The 20,050-nt window shown below is 40.7% G+C and overlaps 1 protein-coding gene across 1 annotated transcript in view; it reads right to left on the reverse strand.

The window, feature by feature from the left end:
• CDK13 (cyclin dependent kinase 13) overlaps positions 1–19,279 on the reverse strand; it is a gene marked incomplete at its 5' end in the record, with an annotated part of 45,844 nt that extends 26,565 nt beyond the window's left edge. Inside the window, 5 exons of the mRNA XM_082480127.1 lie at positions 683–853; positions 2,962–3,101; positions 3,383–3,550; positions 6,987–7,592; positions 18,057–19,279. Of these exons, the coding sequence (XP_082336253.1) occupies positions 683–853; positions 2,962–3,101; positions 3,383–3,550; positions 6,987–7,592; positions 18,057–19,279 (2,308 nt within the window). The remainder of the gene's footprint in view (positions 1–682; positions 854–2,961; positions 3,102–3,382; positions 3,551–6,986; positions 7,593–18,056) is intronic.
• Positions 19,280–20,050: the final 771 nt, after the last annotated feature.

Raw genomic sequence — 20,050 nt, forward strand, 5'->3', positions numbered from 1 at the left:
ACCGAGCAACTACACTGCATGATTTCCATTCTGTTTGATTGATTCTCTAAGCAAAGGAGGTTGCAGTAACTCAAACAAGCCAGACTTAACACTGAAGGAACCAAAAAAGTAAAAGCATGCATGCCTTCTATTTGGGGAAAAACACTACCACCACCCACCAAAACTTGCTGTTCATTTTTCTCATTTATCCTTCTTCTAGCCTTCAAGACATACATGCCCAATTATGAAAAAGGTAACTGAAGCACAATTCCTATAAAACTAAGGCCTACAATGAAAAACGTCTCTTCAGCATTGAGCCTACAATACTTTAAATGATATGAGAAAATACTATGAGGAAAATAAAATGTTAAAAAAAGCTCACAATTAAGAGCTTCCTATTGTTGCTGGCCTCCGTAATCCGTGAGCGTCAAGGAGTCAAACATCTGTTCCTCTCCAGCAAAACTGGAACCAATACTCTTTTTTTTATCCCACAAAATATTTGCAAAATCTTTCTATGAGTAAAAGGCATAACTGAATTAAATAAAGGACTTCCACTAGTAATTAAATCAAAATTAAAACCCCTTGTCAAGCATCACAATTTGCAAGCATGTTTTTTAATGAAGCTTAACTTCAAATTCGGCATGGCAGACTACCGTAATAAAAACGGGACCAGAAAGAGCTACCCCTGTGCTAGCTTACATACCTTTGTCCTTCTTGAAGTCCAAAGCATCTTCCTTATCTGTCACTATTTCCTTCATGTTGATAATGCTTTGGTGATTAAGCTGTCGAAGAATCTTAATCTCCCGAATAGCTGTAATTGGAAACCCTTCCTTTTCATTATCCAGACGTACTTTCTTTAGTGCCACCATTTCCCCTAAGAGAAAATTTAAATAAAAACTATTAAGATTAGCAATCAAACTATGGGCCTTGGTATTGGGTTTGTTCGTTTGTTTTTAAAACCCTTCCCATTTGTTACTATTTCTGAATGGACTAAACAGTTAACAATTTGATGCTCGCACCAAACACTATGTGGAATGAAAACAGAATTAACCATAGCGGGGAAACAATCATGTGGAGAAGCAAAACTATAAATGAGAACTTTCAGTTACCCACTGTAAGGCCTGCCTTCTTCCTCCTGCATGCTTCACTCACCTGTGTCCTGATATTTCACAACGGGTCTACCAATAAAACCCTATATGAGAGCAATTATCAACAGCAGCTTTAGAGACAGAGGCCTATGTGTGCTCCGGATTTCTTATTACTACATCACCACAGGTCAGAACACATATCTAACCAGAAATACTACACAGTTCAAGATATGAGGCAGATGACTAAATACTTCTCAACTTCACCAGTATACTTTCTACAAGCAGAAGTATCACTGCCACATTTACAATGAGGAGAAATTTTGCTTATTATTTTTTTGCAGGCTGCGCTGGATAAAGCTAGATTCTGCAAAATGGCAGGAGCATGACCTACGCATGATGGAAGATATCTAAAGACTGTATGCCAGCTCAACCATTTTGTTCTTAGAAGTTTATTGCCGTGTCTGGGAAGTTCATTGACAGCACTGATATCTTTGTTAGCTCTAAAAAGGATTTATCGGACACCGGTGTATATGACACATACACAATAGATCACATTTCAGTATGACACAACGTCCACCTGCTTTGAAAGCCCATTGCACAGCTTGTTATATGGTATCTCAAAGACCATAATGCCACTCTTCATGCAGGATTTGAACGCAAAGCTAACAGAAGGTTGGCTGTAACTGTATGGACCCATTCAATACAGAGAGCAACAACTTCTACTGGAGATTAAGAAATGACTGCCACACACAAATAACCTGAAGCTTGCCAAAGAGGCAATATGGTTATGATAGGACTAAAATGTTAAATGTGCAAAGAACAGAATCCCAGGACAGCAGGAAGAAGCTCCTAACAATGATCTGCAATGGTTCCCAAGGTATGAGGTAAAAAATAAAACCTGTGACGGTTCCACTTAGTTTGACCTGTGACAGTTCCACTTAGTTTGACCTGTGACAGTTCCACTTAGTTTGACCTGTGACAGTTCCACTTAGTTTGAAAGTTTGCAAACTGAGAAAAGCACAGGTGAAGAATGAAGAAGGAATTATAATTACACCACTCATTCCTCTGGAGATCAGAGAGAAGGAACTGAGGCTGGTATGTGATCCTGTGTGATTCAGTTACTGCTGAAGTAGAAAATTATCCAGCATTCAAAGCATACACAAATAAGCCAGAAGGACAAGGAGTCACAGAAAGAACTACTAATTGAACATGAAACAATCAAGCAACATACAGCACATATGAAGAATCAATTTCAATGCATCATCTATTTAGAAGTAGTGACAACATTCTTACATATCGTAGTGATGACTGCTTGCTCATTTGAGCAAGAGTTTAACATGAAATTTAAAAATTGTGCCACTGTTGTAAAGTCAGTTATACTGCAAGAAAAATACCCAATATGTGACACTTCAGGGCTGTGTTGCAGAGGCAGATTCTCTTCCTACTATCAGCTAGTGCCTACTGGAGTACAACGAAGAAAAACGGCTAAATCTCACGCACAGCTTCTTTCGCCCTTATATCCCTTTACAAACTTCATTATTCTTTGTCAACCTGTCTAGGGTGCCATTTTGTTTCCCCAGAGTATTTACCCTCTCTTCTTCACTAGCTCAATTGAGTACAGAGCATCAAATCTCAAGGAATAAGAACTAGAAATTAAGACTACTCAGTTTGCTTTCAGTCACAGCTTTCCAGCGAAATGATTGTCCAAGGCAGCAAAAGATAATTTCTGATTTAGACAAATGCTAGATTCAAAACTAAACAAACAAACCAACAACTAAAAACTTTCCAAACATTAGAGGGCAGAATATCACAAATTTTACTCAATATAAAAACAAAACCAAAATATACTGTTCACTTTTGAATTGCAGGATTACATTTAATTTTTTGAGCTTACCTGTGTCTTTATCTCTGGCTTTGTAAACTTGCCCATAAGTGCCTTCACCAATAATACCAATGATATCAAATTTATCCACACAGCGCTTTCCCCAGTCTATTTCTTTTTCTTTTGTTTCACCATGTCGTGGTCCACATATTCTAGAATACAACAAACATTTCTAAGAATCCAGCTAATATATCTAAGGCTTGCCTTAACTTTGAAAAAACCCTCAACACTGAATATTTATGCGACATTATTAGATAACTGCATTACTACCATTAAGTGACAATAAATCATGCAGTTTGATTCAAACCTCATTAACATTTTAAAAAGTCAAAGCAGACTTTTTTGAAAAAAATATATTAATATATTTTAAAGACACTATTATCACTTCTACTTGTTTGATAGGCTTTAAAAAAAAAAAGTCTAATAAACATACTTTGGTCTTCTCTTGCTGTGTAACTGAACTGCTGGTTTCTTTTCTTCAGGACTTTTGGACAAGTCAGCTCCTCCAGGCAACTCAGGTGGAAGTGGCAAGTCTGCAAGCAGGTGGCGAAGTTTCTTCTCTGCTTCTTTAACTGACTTCACTGAAAGATTCTCTCGCAAACTAGTAGAAAAGACACAATTTTGCTAATAAGTTGAATACAGCAGAATGACATTACCATACATAAAGGAAAATCTATTGGAATTATTCTTTTTAAAATACATTCCAGGCTGTCAACGTATAGACATTTGAAATCTCTGCTCTTAGAATTTGCAGGACTTTGATTTATGTTTTATAAATGGCTCACAAATAGCTCTCTGGAAGATGCACAGCAAACTACCAAAATTCTACAGAAACTATGGAATCGGATCTTTCTGATGAAAGCTGAGGTTAGATGACACAGCAAGCCTTACTTACCAGGCCAGACTTCTGCCACACAAACTTCTTCTCAAGTTTATGGCCTAGACTACTAAGAATATTTAGAGCTCAGGTGCTGCCAGACATCAGAAGTGTAGTGGTAAAATCTGTACTCTGACTGACTTCTCGTATAAAAGAGAAGATTATCCTAATCCAATTCTTTATAAAGTTGGTCTCTAGAGATAATGAGGTTTGCGGTTACAGTAACACTGCAGGGCATTACGAGGCAGTCCACACCACCTCATTTACAGATTCCAATCTCATAAATTTGCTGAAACACTCCAGATTCAACACGCTTCTAGTGATCAGCATGCAAATCAAGTGGGGGGAAAAAAAAAAACCACAGAAAAAAAAGACTAGACTTTTTTCTGCTACGGTTTACTGATATCTGACCATTTATTAATCATCAACCATAATTAGTTAACAGATACTGATGGTCAATCTCTGTCTTGAGAAAAGTCCCCCGAACACATGTACAGCAATTTATTCCTTTAACAATTACTATACATAGTAATTCTAGAGATGCTCTTCCCATTTTAACGGGGAAATTCTGAAAACATCGTACTTGCTGCAGGACTTTTTTTAACACGTGGTTCCATTTTACCAGAACTTTCTTTGGTTTAGCTAGATTTGTGCAGCTACTGCATATCCAGCAATTTTAAAGACATGACCATCTCTAAACTTTATATAAGAAGTGTTTCTCCCCCACAGGATTCTCATATAGTATTCTCTCTTTAAACTTCAAACTTTGTCATTGCATCATGAAAATTTTCTGTCATGCTTTGAGGGGACATTTTCCAAGACAGCTGCATATGCCAAATCACACCATTCTACTGTCAGTATCCTTCTCTGGGAACCTTTTCTGAAGATTTTTCTGCAACTTCTTACCTACTTAGTTTCACAGATAAAGCAGAACCTTCTGTAAATGTAAAGATTCTGATATCTTCCATCATGGAGAATGCATATATTCTTTCTTATGTTAATTGCAATTTGCAATCTTTACATATTTAAATGAAGCATTCCAGTGTTTTGCGTATGTCTGTGTACCACTTCTCAAGCCACCACTGCCTGAATTTAAAGAAGCACCTCAAGGAAGCATATACTGCCCTCATCACAAACATAATGGTTATCATTCTATAAAGAATAAACCACCTTTGGACAGCACATGTAATTATCATGGTAAAGAAAAATTCTTAATTTTGAAGTTCATATATTTGTATTTCTCTCACAATTTTGCCCCCAAACTTTAAATATTAGTGAAAGTACAATATATGAGAGGTTCTGAAACAGATTTTAAAAGCATTACATGAAAATAGAGGCAGCCAAGAGCACCCATTTTTTCAGGTCTATTAAATCAAACGTCACTGACCACCAGAACAATTTTTCCATTCAGCTAACCTACATGGTGATTTTACAACACTGTTGTTCGTTTAGGCAGTTTACCAGTGGGTTTATCAGATTCTTACTGAACTTTACAACTGATGTGACATTAGGAACCAGTTAGTTCTGCAAAGCATCAAGCTTTCTTTGTTAGCACAACTTCCTCTGAGCCCGAGGTAAATACCTAGCAAAACTAAGCAAACCATAAATGATGTACTATTAGTTGTCAGTAACCTTTCTAATACAGCTGTTTGCAAGCATGGGGCTATTTTTTTTTGAAAGAAAAATGAGCCCAGTGCTGATAGAACCATTTAATTGTAGCTTACCTCCTCTATGCAGTTTAGGTATACTTAAAACATGTATTACATTAAAAAATACTAATAATGAGAAGCAATTAGCCAGCTTCAAGGTGAAATCTATTTTGTATTATCACAATTAACACCACAAAGCCAGACATATAACTAGTTAGCCTGGTTTTTAGTTAAAACAGTAAATATTGCTCTCAAATAGCAGTGTCAGAAACCCTGTTTACCTAGAGAGGATGGCTTTGTCATAAATTTAAATGAAACTATACATTCACCACACAGACTTGATTCTCAACAACTGGAGTGACATTTGCTAGAGTGCTGAAGGGCAAGAAACAAGAGTTCTGTCTTCTTACTAAAAAAAAAACCCCAAACCTGTTTAATACCTTGTTAGGATGTACGTATTTGCCAAGGCCTCCTGTGCAACATAGCATTAAATTACTAGCAAACAGAAGAAAAACATTTACACCTCTGGTTACAACTACTTTTACTAATCAAAGAAACACTACACACTTCCCAAAGACCAAGAGAAGACAGGCTAGTTTCACAGATAAGGCCTATGAATAAAAATACTTCATAAGTTTTTGAATTTTTCTTTTACACAGTTTGATTTTTTTAATTGAGATATATCACACTTAAATTACTTATTACTTCCATCATAAGAAATTTTGGTTTACTTGTTGTGAGAAGTTGATTTCTCATATATGTGAGAGGCATGTAACACCACGAGTAAAAAAGTAACTCTTCTCTACTTCATCACCAAAACCATAACAAAAATCGTAAATGACTGCTCAACAGCGTAATTTTCCAATACAACAAAGAATACATGCTGTGATTTAAGACTATGAAGAGACTTAATGTAGTCTAAAATCAGATGACACTTGGCATAGACATTAATTTCTTCACTACAGACTAATTTTTACACTTCAAAAGTTAACACAAATGACAAGCCATGAACCTCACTTCCATTATACATAATCAAAATAATATGGATCTCTGAGATAAATTATACTAAAATAACACACAGCTATAAAAATGATTACCTTCCAAAGGGAAGAGAATCTTTACCTCAAATCATGGCTAATTTAAGAATTTTCACATATTACTACTGAATTCAACTTTTCCCCAGAAGTAATTATGTGTTCGTACCAAACTTGAAATCCTGAATCCTTGAATGAATCCTTGCATTAGTCCCCAAGTTATTATGTACCAGAATTTTAAATCATCTCTTTAGCGTACTTTTTATTGAAAGATTTCTCCTAGATTAAGCCTTTCTCTTTTCAAGAACCTGTTACATTATTTTTATTTTAAGATCAAAGATCTTAATAGCAAATAGGATTAGATTTGTTTTCCAGAGGAGAGAATACTAGTAACAATTAAAAAAAGAAGACAGCAACAACAACAGTAATAATAAAAAGGAAGAGACAATCTGAAAACGTAAATATGTCACAACTCACCTATCAGTTTCTTTATCTTCAGGCAGTGTGGGAGGCAAAGGCAAGGGTGGCAGCGTGGATGTTGGTAGTGCAACAATTCGATCCTTCTCCTTGGTTACTACGCTTGGTGTACTCGGTTTGCTTTTCTCTTTTACAGTGACTGGTGGCTGTTTTACAACAGTTACTTTATTCTCTTTTACTACTGCAGGTTTCTGTTTAGTAATTTTGTCTGCAATTAAATTATTTTCCCCTTTTGTTTCGGGAAGTGAGACCTTTGCTTTTGCCTTATCATTTTTCAAATTCGCGCTGCTTGTAGGAGAAGGTGTATGCTCAGTTTTTATTTTCTTCAGGTCCTTTACATTGTTCACTTGAGGTGCACTTACAGCAGTGTCAATGGTTCCCTTAGTAGGTGTTGAAGTATTGGAAGCCTTTGCACTGGCTTTGGCTGCCTCAGCAGCTCTTGCTTTTTTGTTTTTGTTCAGCTCCGCAGCCAGACTACTCTTCAGAGTCAATGTACTAGGAGAAATACTTGAATGACGACTTCTAGATCGAGACAATCTGTGTCTGCTACGAGACCTTGAGTGCCTTGATGAATATGGACTTCTGCTTCGAGATTTTGCTGATCTTCTGTTTCAAAAAAGTAAAGATTTACCCAGTTAAAATTTAGCCTAGCTGCTTTCTCAGTTTATCTGCTTTTTTGACAAACTACTTTTTTTAAACCAACCATTATCACCACGCTTACAGAATAACCAAAAGTTTATGGAATAGGAAAGATCATGCATAAAGAAAAAAAATTAGAGTTAACAAATCAAGTTTCTACACCTAAACACTTTGTTAGAAAATGCTAAAGCTTTCTTAGACGTAGTTTCTACCATTAAAGAACTGCAAAATACAAGCATACCTATAAGATAGACATGCTCCTTTTTCCTCACTACTGATTAGATATATTTTTCTTCTTTAAAGAAAATCTGATCCTATGTAACTTGTGCAAAACTTTTAATATATGCAGTACTTGAGGAAAATTCAGCTGATTACATAACCAGAATTCAACAAAAAGAAATTAATGTTACAACATGACAAGAAAAATCTAAATACAACACTGAAGCACTAATTGTAGCAACTTCTTAAGTTTCAAACCAGCACAATAACTGTCATTAATTTAGTTAAAAAATACTGAATACTAAAGGCTGCAATACAACCAACTAAAAGACAGCAATAAAGTTTAGCTTCCTTTTTTTTGAAATGTAAAAACCAAAAGTACTCAATACTTATAGCTATGAATAAGCAAACATAGTCCACAAGTATGCCCACAACAGAATAAAGAGAGTAAATAGAAAGGGGAAAACACAAACACAAAACACTAAGCCATCTACAAAATCATAGCAGAAAAACAAACTAGCATGAGGGTGGGGGAATCTTAACAGTTAGAAAAGCAAACTTTTATTGTGGAAAAATACAATTTAATCTGAATTATTTTCATTCAGTTTTTCAAAGGGATATCCGAATTTGCCTAGTAGTTTTTATTCAGTTCTTCATTAAAAAACAAAAGGGGTGAAAAAAAAATTGAGGTGAAGGGCATGAGAACAAGTAGCCTAATCCACTGCTACCACACAGAAACGTTATGAAACAAATGAAATTAACTGTGGGAGTTTTAATCCATTTTACCATACTAAGAATAGCAAGGGTATTCACCAGATTTACACGTATTCTCTTGATTAAAGTTTGATGGAAATCTATTTTTCTTGAGTATATCACTTCAAGGGAAAGAAAAAGTATAATCAGGATAAAAACCAATTTATTCATCGGTTGGACAAAGAAAAAAGTATCAAGCAATAGCAAAAAAAAAAAAAAAGACTTCTTGGAGATGAGAACTTCAGAGTTCAAAAGACAGCACCAGTGTGTGGAGGCTGACAAAACTTTAAAGAAAAAATTAAAAAAAAAAAAAAGCCGACTACAATCATTATGGTCAGGACTATCCACCTCCATGTCAAATTTAGTTTTAGTAACAAATTAATTCAGTTTTAATTATCAACATGAGAAATTACATTGCAATGCTTCAACTGAACAAATATTTAATATAGTATAATGATGTTTCTATTTCATATGCAATATTGACTAATTTCTAAATTTACAGTTTTCCTGCATTATAAAATGTCTTCTTTGTAAAGCAACATAAAAATTCATTGAGCTAAGTAAGACTATGTAGGAGTGATGCAAAACAATGTGTAGGTGCGCACACTGTACACCATACCAAAAGCTTCAAAATTCTGTATGTAAACCCAAAATTTATCCAAACGGCTAGAGACCCTTGAATGAAAAGAAAAAAAAAAAAAATCTCAAACCCCACATGAGGACAAGTCTTGGAAACTAATACAGTTCAATTTTATGCCAGGAAGCAGGTTTTATGGAATTTTCTTGCATCGCAGGATAACAAAGACAGGTAACAGTAATAATAATAATGTTTTTTACACTTTAATGAAAAAAAAAAGCTGCACAATTTTGTTATCTTAATTTTCAACCAAAATCTAAGGTTTTGGTTCACTTTGGTAAAGAAATATTAATGTTTATTAAAAAACAAATAAAAACATAACATTGGTCAGAAAAAATCCCTTGAAAACTTACTTCTGCTCCGTTACGAAACCTGCTGCAGAAGTTATTTTTCTCATTATTACTTTGGAAATCTAAGTACTAAATGCCATAAAAAATTTTCAGAGGCTTGGCCAAACTGGAGTAAAAGTAAAATCTACAAAGTTCCATAATATACAGTTATGATGGCATAGTAGAAAGAAAATGAAGGGCTGAGACTATCCAGACAATAGACAGACTTCTAATTCTAGGACAGAGCTCTCCTCACACTGTCATCTCACTTTCTGAGAGGAATTATTATCTCAAGCAGAGGTATACTGCTACAGATCCACACTGGCTGCAGAATCAGTATAATTATATTTCTCCAGCATCAAGCACAAGCTAATAAGCCCCATTAGTCCTAAAATGACTTCCATATATGATGCATCATTTGCGTGGATGTCACTGACCTGTCTTGGAAAGCGTTTGCACGTCTTGTTCCTAGATCAGCTGTTTTAAACTGACACTTGCTCCAGCTACCTGTAGAACATAGCCTCCATCCCTCATTGCAACCTGCTGTACCTGTATTATTTTTTTAAAACTTAAAACAAGCCCTGAGGGTCTTCAAATCAGTTATTTCTTTCATAAGAACAATTTCTGGATTTTCAGGGTGGTGGGGTGGTGTTTGTTTGCTTTTTGGCCTTTTTTTTTTTTTTTTTGAAAGGTGCCTAATATAAAGTAATCTATGTCACAAAAAAAAAAATATGGACGTAATTTCACATGCTCTAGAAAAGAGCAGTAGCAGCAACACTACATTTGCTGAGACACCACACCTGATCGACAGCCTCTTTCTGTTCCACTGTGGTTCAAAATAGAACAGATTCATTTAAATCACAAATAAGGATGAAATTAGAAAATCTGTTCAAATTAGTGACTGCAAACGCTCACCTGATCAGCTAATAGAATTTGGTGGGGAAAAGGCAATTTTGAAAAGCTGGGGAAAAATAACCTAAATCTTTATACATTCTTCAAAAACAAACATGTAAGGAAGCCAAGCATTGACAGTGGTTTGATGTGCATATTTTACCAACATTAGTCACGACAATCTGGGATGTGAACATAGATTTATGCAAGCTCAGCAAAAAAACACCGTTCTCCATCCCAGGTTTCACACCCAAATGACAATAGCATAACTTTCTCATGTCAGAACTGCATCCATGTGGGAGAGAGCAAATACACATGCACACAAATATTCAAGTTTCAGTCCCAGCACATACTACAGGGCTTAACAATAGATCAAAATTATAGTAGCCTAGTTATGAAATATGTTGACTAAGTATAATCTCTGCACTGGTTTAATTTTAAAAAAGTTTTTCATTATGTCAGAAAAAAAAATTATGTTGCATTACGTAGTGCATGCCTGTACTAATAATAAACTGGAACTTCCTTCAGCATCCCAAAGACCTTTGCAAGAATCCCTTGCTGTACCTTGTCCATTGGACTAGACCCAAGAGAGTTACAGCAAAAACATTAACACTTTCAACTAAACAGACAAATACTGAATCTTAAGTAAAAGGCAGCTTTGTCAAAGCGCTAGTTATTGAAGTTACAATAAAATCTGGTGTTTTCATAAGCTTAATGATCTTTTCAAATATTCAACTATCACTTTCTTTCACCAGCATTAGTTCAAAGTCCCAAGAGAACGTTCCAGGCTAGACAAAACTTCTGTACAAGTTTCCATCTATAAAAATGGCACAAAACCAAAACTATGGACATTTACAAGCTTTCCCTCAGAAGAGTATTCAGAACTGAGTGGCTTGCGCTATACATAACAAAACCAGCCAATTCACTCTGTTCAGAGCTAACACTCATTTGATGTAAAAGATGAAGTACGCAGCAGCACAGAAATGGGCTCAGACAACAGCCAGTGTGTGCCATTTACAGGGCACTAACATTTTACTAGGACCCTGAAAAAACACCAGGAGGGACATCCAAAATATAGAGTACTCTCTAAATCTTCCAACCGATTTCTATGAAATGCGTGTGCGTGCACGTATACACACATATATAACATGCCTTATCTGACATTCATTTGCCACCAACTATCTAAACTTTAATTAGGAGTTTGTTTTTAACAGAGTAAACAGGAGCAAAAGAACAGCAGCTACAACTGCCCAGAACTGCATTGCAAATGGCAAACAAATCCAACAAAACAATCTAACCTTTTTTTTTCCCCAATGCCTGGAGAGATCAGAAAGTGGACTAAACCTAAAAGCCACATCCGAACTTTTCAAAACAAAAGAACCAGTATCTGCTGGTAACACACATGGGGAGAGACTACAAAGAAGCCCCCCCCCCCGTTTCAGGTAAGTTTCCTCTAATGCTTCTTCCTATTTGCAACCAGAAGTTCTGCCTCATTTACAAGTACCTTTGCCATGCTGAGCCATTAACAGTCTTCTACAAGCATCTGGAATTCACTTCACGCAAGCCTATATCGCTACAGAGAGGAAAACTGTCAGGCTTCATGACATTCACAAAATCACTTCTGAACCATACACAGATTTCAATTTTTTTTTTTTTTTTTTTTGGGGGGGGGGGGGCAGGGGGGAGAGAAAACTGATTTGCCTAAAAACTTTATCAGTAGGACTAGCCTGCATTAGAACTAAAAAGTTTTTTACATAAACCTGCTTTTTTTTCTTCCCCAGAGACAGCAACAAAGGAGACTAGGAGCACAACTATATTAGCTGCAAAGGGAAATTGAAGTAATTACATAATATTATGTGTAGCTATAAAGTAAAACGAGAAAAAATAGTCCAAGACATTATACAAAACACATATGAGAAGAGGCAGATTTAAAAAAGGAAAAAAAAAAAAAGACAGAGGAAGAAAGCACTAGTAAGGAAGTCACCCTGAAACCAAAACTCAGCACTGCTTTCCTCCACTTTTCAAAACAACAAAAAGAACACTTTCCCCTCCCCCACTCCCCCAGCCCAAGAAATAATAATTTAAAAAAATGTTAGTTTAGGTATCACAGTTTTTTCTTTTAAAAATTTTCTGCCTAGCACCCTGGATTTTATAAAGCAAACCAGTATTCATTTTTTCTCTTCTTAATTAATATAATGTCCTTATTCACTATAAAAACCTACTTAAGACACCAAAGTGTTATTAGTTACAAGTTTCAAACTTGTTACAATGTTCCTCCTTCGTGCAAGGCAACACTCTATTGCATTTCACTGGTTAACTTGTCAATTACCAAACAGTAGATTTATTCATGAATTTTACAAAAACAGTCTACTGATGTAATACCATTCACATTCTCGAGCACAGGATGAAAGAATTCCAAATAGCAACTTTAAATTTAAAGTGCTATATTTTACTATCTTGATATTTGAAAACATAGAGGAAAGAAAAATGTTACACGTGCCATATTTCCAGGAAACAGTTCTCACTCAGCTTACATGTTTTTTCCTTGACATGCTATTTTTCTAAGTGCTTCTGTCTTTCCCATTCCAATCCTCCCTTTATTTGAATACAAAAAAAATTACATTTTATTGACAGAACAGTCACGTGTCATCTTCTCATGTTTGTAAACTTGAAAACCTCTTTTCTTCTTAACTGCTTTAAGAGCAAGCTAAATCCAACACCCTAGTAGCCAGCTACGCACATTACCTAAGTGCAAACAATATTATACTCAGAATATATCAGGGTCTATGGAGTTGAACAAGGGAACTGATTTTGTCAGTAATGTTTTAACAAGATACAACACAAAGGGATTAATGAGAATAAGAGTGGAAAAACAAGAAACTGAACAGAACGAAGGAGGTTAAAACCCCCACTGTAGCCCAGCTCTTTCATTAACTACGAGTGAATGCTGCACTACTGACTAAGCACTGCCATCTTCCCCTGCACAGTAAGGTCATAGTGTAATAGAAAAGGAAGACCTAAATTTAATCAACTGGCTTCACCGCAGATCTTCCAAGACATTTATAATCACTCAGTAACGTAAACCACCTTGACAAAACATTCTAGTTCATAGTATAACTTTTCTGTGTTGCACTGGCAGGCAAAGGTATAATTCATTTAAGCCATAACAGTTAATAGTGCTCTCTCAGTTGATACCTTATTAATTTATTTTATTTATTATCTCTAGCCCCTACTTCAAGGTTATATTCTACGCGGCTCTGCAACCAACCACCTACTCAGCTGCTTTCTGCATGAAGACTGCATAATTTGCCTTATTGATTCAAATTTTAAATCTTTAAAAGGGTCTTCAATACATACAGCATAGAAATACTGAAAAATTCTGAACATGAGTTTTATTTATTTATTTATTAAATCTGCTTTATAACCCTATGTTCTCAGATAACAACTCTGCCTACAAAGAAATCAACCAGTAAAAAGTCAAGTTAATTCAAATGCTGTGTTCTAAACACAAGTTTTTCAAATGAAGTACATTCCCACAATAAAGAAAGAAGCAGTGCAATGAGGAAAAGGAAAGGCACATCAACATGATTGTGCAAAGAGGCAAAGTCCACCACCAAGTAACAACACAAACCTTAATAAATTCAGAATATGTATGAGAATGAGAGCCTCCATATGCACAGAAAAAAACAGCTATTCCAAATGGTGAAAACCTACAGTTTCACATTTTAAATTCTGCAAAATACAGTTTTACTGAACAAGATTAGAGAGCTTGATGTAAAAAAAAAAAGACTATTTTCACCAAACAAGGGGAAAAAATGTCTGAAAATTCTCTCCTACTCCTTTAAGTCCAAAATTAGCAGAATTACTGGATTCAATTTTTATATCAGTGTATGAAACCATGTCTCCTCCATGAAGCAGGCATTTGTCAGCTGAGTATTTATTTTACCATTTTCCCCATGCTTGTTTTGGTTTTGCACATAATTGAACCATGTTTTGCAGAGCCTCACTACCACAGACTAGCTACAGCTAGAGAACAAGATGGCTCTATAATACCAATAAGTAAAGAAATCTTATATCTTTCCTATGAGCAACATCCAGGCACACAGTAGTACTATGCTAGTAGTGCCCCACCCACTTACTTGTATCTAGGCAGATGGGTAGGTGTATTCAAATTTGGAAAAATGTGATTACTCATCTACACAGCTAACTGAATTAAATGTGTGATCACATAACATATGACCTGACTGAAGTTATGAAAAAAATAGTTCTTCTCTTCCTACAATTTCATCCTAAACTACTTGCCACAGAGAGACTGTGTCTGCTTATTTTGTCAACCATGGAGTTTTCTCCCTCCCTCCCCCCCCCCCCGGTGATTTTTTTTTTAAATCCATTCAGCTTATCAGTAGAGAAATAAATACCTCATACTTTTGGTATTATGGAAGAATTTCCATTTTGAAAACGTGCATGTGCTACTTTAGAACAGCTGTGTTACTATCCACAAGAAAATATAGTAATACAAATCCACCAGCAGCAAGTAAAGTTTTGCCCAGCAAGGGGAAACAGCTCAAACAACCAGTTTGCCCAAAACAAAAGCGTTTATTGCCATTATAATGGAAAGGGCAATTAGTCCACCATTCAAAGAGAGTTTTCCAAGGTGGAACACATATCTAGAGCCTTTGCTTCACTTCAGAACCCACCTCCTCCAGGCAACATCACGGAAAGACAGTAGTCACAGTCACTACTGCAGCTCAAAACTTTTAACTCAAAGCAACTGCACTATTGCTGCAGCTTGAGACAACCAGGGATTCAAATGAGCGAAGCTGACTTCACTTCTTTCTCTTCAACTGTTTACTAGAAGTTTCTCGGTAAGCAGCTCACTAGACCTAGGTGAAAAAATCGGCACTGTAGACACATGAGCTTTCCAAGTGTGCTAGAACCGCTTCATTCTCATTTTCTGCATACCAAAATAACTAGATAATTTATATAACATTACAGAAGATGCATATATGAGATATAGAATGAAAAGAGCAAGAAAACTTGCAGCCTGGAATGCTCAGTCACATACAAAGTTCTTACTGTCTTGACACCATTATAGCTGGATACAAGCCCAGAATTAAGTCTTTAAATCATGCAGATGAAGAGAACAGGTGCTGCAAGAAGCTGTTGCCTTCATGAAACCGTAATATTCTATGAAGTCCAAGGCCACTATACCAGTATCTAAACAGCACAGCAAAAAATTTTCAACATTGTGGGTGCAGTACCACGAAGTCAAGCAAAAAAAAGCAATTATGACACAGTTTTGAATGGCTAAATCAATCATGTAAATACCTTCCATCTTTATTTCCCCACCACTACCACAATACACATAATGCTACCACAATACACATAATGCATAATGGGAACAAAGAAACACTAGCTTGCATTTCTCCACACCAGGCTAACATTGTGAACAACTGAGCTCATCTTCACACTTTTGGTTTCTTTCATTTTCTGTGGAAATTACATTTTTACAATGAACGCCACATTACAACAGACCAACCTTGCTTTCTACATATAGCAAACTCTTCTTTTCACTTGGCTATTCCAATCCCTCTCCAGTAAACCTGACATTCTGCATTTGTTAACAAAGTAGTTATCTGTACGCAGTTAAAGATGGGATGCAAATTCCAGTTTAACTGGAGGAAGGAAAGTGTGAAGTCACAAAGCTAACTCCTAGAAACAGAGCTGCAGCTCAAGGAAGATTTACGCACTTACCACAGAGACAATAAAAAAATTGGGAGATTTAAACTCTCATGCTTCAAATTACAGGCCTGCTACCAACAGAAAAAAATAAACGCAATACTCCTACAAAACTGTTCTGTAACCGTCCCCTATAAAGATGTCCTGCACCTTCTACTACCACCGTATCAGCCAGTGATATCAGACAGGATCCTAAACTAACTGGACTGTCAGCCTGACTAATACAGCTATTCTTAAGTGCAAACTGAGCATACGTGATTTTGCTCGTCATTATTAGCTTTCTTATTCCAGGATATAAGCATCTACAGAAAACAATTTGACTCATAGAATGTTTAAGTCAAACTATGCACATAATATTCCTGCTATTCTATTATTCAAATCATCTTGAAAGAGTATCCTTAACCACTGGTAACAGGCTCTCATGGAACAACAACAATGACGACAACGTGCTGTTTTTCAGAGCCCTCACAGTGTATTCTGCCTGGGACACCCCACTGTTTGCAAAATTATTCCATACAACTGTACCTTAAAACAATCACTATTTTTTTTTTCCAAAATCATCTTTCTTCTATCCCTCTGAACAAAGTAGGACACCGTTTTGTTACTTTGCTCTTTAAACAGCATTCAATGCACACCCAGGACAGCAGACCTTACCAGCAGCCAGTGAAACACAGGAACGGCTTCAGCTTCCTCACTGGATGCACAGTGGGACACCCCAAATGGTAACCGACGCAAAGTGATCGTTAGAAACACCAGAGAACAGTTCTCAGACAACCCACCGGGTTATGCCTTGTAAACAAAATTCTTGCCAGTGGAATGGCAAATCACCCGATACATTTAAAATTGAAGTCCAGATGTGAATTTAAGTAAGCCTATAAACAGTGAGGCAACGGTAAGATTCCAATACGGGAAATAAAAATCTTCAGTTATAAATACATACTAAGCAAATACTTTAAATTCTCAGTGGTTTTGCTGCAAGTCTAAGTACTCTGAAGAGCTTTAATTCCGCAACACTGTTTGCATCTGATCAGAGAAATACAGCCCATGTTTCTTCTCCATATAAAATCCAAAAAGTCACAGCAACGCTGACCTTTACATTCTGAGTTACCACTAACTAACAGTAAGAAAATGATTTGCAAGCATACCTCAAATATATACACATATATAACCTTACTGGGAAACGAGCTTATTTACGCTTTGGTAGGCTGTGTAAATCACTCAAGACAATGAAACAAAACTTGACATTGGCTCCTTTTCCTAGCAAAACAGAAACATTAAGTCTTTCTACAGACCTCTAAAAAGAACAAGAAACACTTGTAACACAAATCGCCTGTCAGCTTGTTTGCTCTTTAGATTAGCGGGAATTAAACCGAACACAAACATATTCAACACACATCCTTTTACATGGGGAAACAGAATACATAAAAAAATGTACTTGAGTACCTCTGTACTTTGTAAGCAAAGATTTAAAAATCAAAATTGGTGTCCTTCAGAAAACCTGTCCCGAGAAGCATCTTCATTCAATCTCATCTGAAAATGTTCTCATGCCCATTAATATTTAAAAAGCCTTTTTCCAGCTAGGTGGTCACCCACGGAGAGGAAGGAACCCGCAGCAGGAGTGTTCCAAGGCACCCGCATCTCCCTTTCTCCCCGAGACAGGACAGGAAGATCTTTGTATGTGTCCCGCTCCCCTTCCCCCCACCCCAGCTTTCCGGCAGCAAGAGGGAGGGCTTTTGTTGCTAGATGAAGGCCTCTCCAGCCTGCCCTCCAGCCCCAGCCGTGACTCCCCTCCTCCACACGCCGAGCCCCGTCCCCGTCCCTCCTCCTCCACCACCCCCCACGCTCCCCCGGACCCGGACTCACCGGATAACGGGGCTGTAAGGGCTCCGCGACCGACGCCAGCTGCTGTAGGGGCTGGGCGACACATCCCCGCCGCGCTCGTAGGAGCTGTGCCGGCTGTAGCTGGGGGAGCGGCGGCGGCTGTAGGGGCTGAGGGGCGAGCGGCCGCCCACCGGGCTGAGCGACTTGCGGCTCCGCTGGCTCTGCGAGGACCGGTGCAGCGGGGGGCTGTCATCCCGGCCGGGGCTGGGGGACGAGCGCTGCCGCCGGTAGGCCTTGGGCTCGGGCTTGTCGTCTCGGTAGGCCTTCGGCGGGTCCTTGTAAGCCGACGGCGGCTCCTTGGCCGCTTTAGTCCGGCTACGGTGCGCTTTGCTCTCCCGCTCTTTCCTGCCGCTGCCGGGCGAGGCGAGGGAGCCCTTCCTGCGGCCGTCGCTGCCGCCGCCGCCGCTGCTGCTCTTGAGTCCCTCCCGGTCCTGGCCCCCGGTGTGATTGTGGCGGCTGCGGGACTTGGAGGAGGACGAGGAGGCCTCGGCTCCCCCGCGGCCCGCCGACGCCCCCTCCTGCTGCGCCTTCTCCTCCCCCCGTCGGCGGTGCTCCCGGTGCCGCTCCTTGGAGCGGCCGCTGCTGCCGCGGTGCTCCCGGCGGGACCGGCCGCTCCGCTCCGCCTCGCCCCTCTGGCGCTGGGTCCCGCCGCCACCGCCCGACGAGGAGGCCGGGCTCCCCCCGCCGCTGCCCGCGCCGCCGCCGGCCCCGCCGCCGCCGCCCACCAGCCCTTCGGACTGGGAGCTCACGTCGTCGTACTCCTCCACCAGCGTGCTCAGCCCCCCGCTACCGCGCCGCTTCTCCGCCTCCTGGGTCCCGCCGCCGCCGCCGCCGCGGCCCCGCCGCCGCTTGTGCCGGGAGCCCGAGCGCCGCTTGCCCCGCGGCCGCTTCCGCTCCCCCCCGTCCCCGCAGCAGGAGGAGGCGCCGGTGGCCGCCAGGAAGAGCAGGGACTGCGGCGGCAGCGGCGGCTGCAGGAGCGGGGGCTGCAGGAGGGGCGGCTGCAGGAGCGGGAAGAGCAGCGGGTGAGGGGCCGGCGGCGGGGGGGGAGGCTGCGGCTGGGCCGCGAAGCGCTTCCGTCTCCGGTGATGCAGCCGCTTCTTGTCGGCCGCCGCCTCCACCGCCGAGCTGCTGCTGCCGCCGCCGCCGCTCCCCCAGCCTCGGCTTCCCCCGCTCCCGCCGGCCGCCGCGTCCGAGGTGCTCGGCATCGAGCTCACTCACGGCCGAGGACGAGGACGCGGCCTAGGGAATCCGCCGCCGCCCTCAGGGCGCTGCCGGCGCCATGGAGACCCGGCGCCGCGCAGACACACGGGGACACCCGCCGGCCGGCACCGGGGCCTCGTTCGTTCCCTCGCTCCACGGCTGGCCGCCGGGGCCCGGCCCGCCTCTCAGCCCGCCCGGCCGCGCCGCCTCACATGGGGCCGCGCCGCCACATAAGGGGGGATCGCGCCGCCCGCCTTCGGGCCGGGGTCGCCGCGGGGCTCGGGGGCGGGCGCTAGCCGGCGCGGCGGCGGAGCGGCGGGAGTCTCCCGCGGGCCCGGCGCGGCCTCCCGCAACGCGGAAGTGTCTCCTAGTGGCGGCCTCCTCACTCCATCCCGGGCCGCGGCGGCCTCATCCGGCGCCGGGCGGCGCTGCGCGGGGGTGCGGACGCCGGGCGCGGGCGACGGGGGCCGCCGCCTCCTCCCTCACCCGCTCCCCGGTAGGGCGGCGGGGTCAGGCCGTGCCGGGCCACCTCCGGGCGGGGGTGTCGGAGGCGACACGCGGCCCTGCGCTGGCCCCGAGCCCGCTTACCCTGACCGGCGGGTCCCTGGTGCCCGGTCCCGAGTCGCCGGCGGCCGGGAGTGCTCGCGCGGCCTCCGCGCTGCGGGCGGGTGACACACGCATACACACGCACCGGGGACACGGCCCGGCGGCGCCCAGCGCATGCGCGGGACCGGCGGCGGAGAGGGGGGGCCGCGCCCCACCAATCGCGCGCAGGG

Source organism: Vanellus vanellus (assembly GCF_965231255.1).
Source record: "Vanellus vanellus genome assembly, chromosome: 2".
NCBI lineage: Eukaryota > Metazoa > Chordata > Aves > Charadriiformes > Charadriidae > Vanellus > Vanellus vanellus.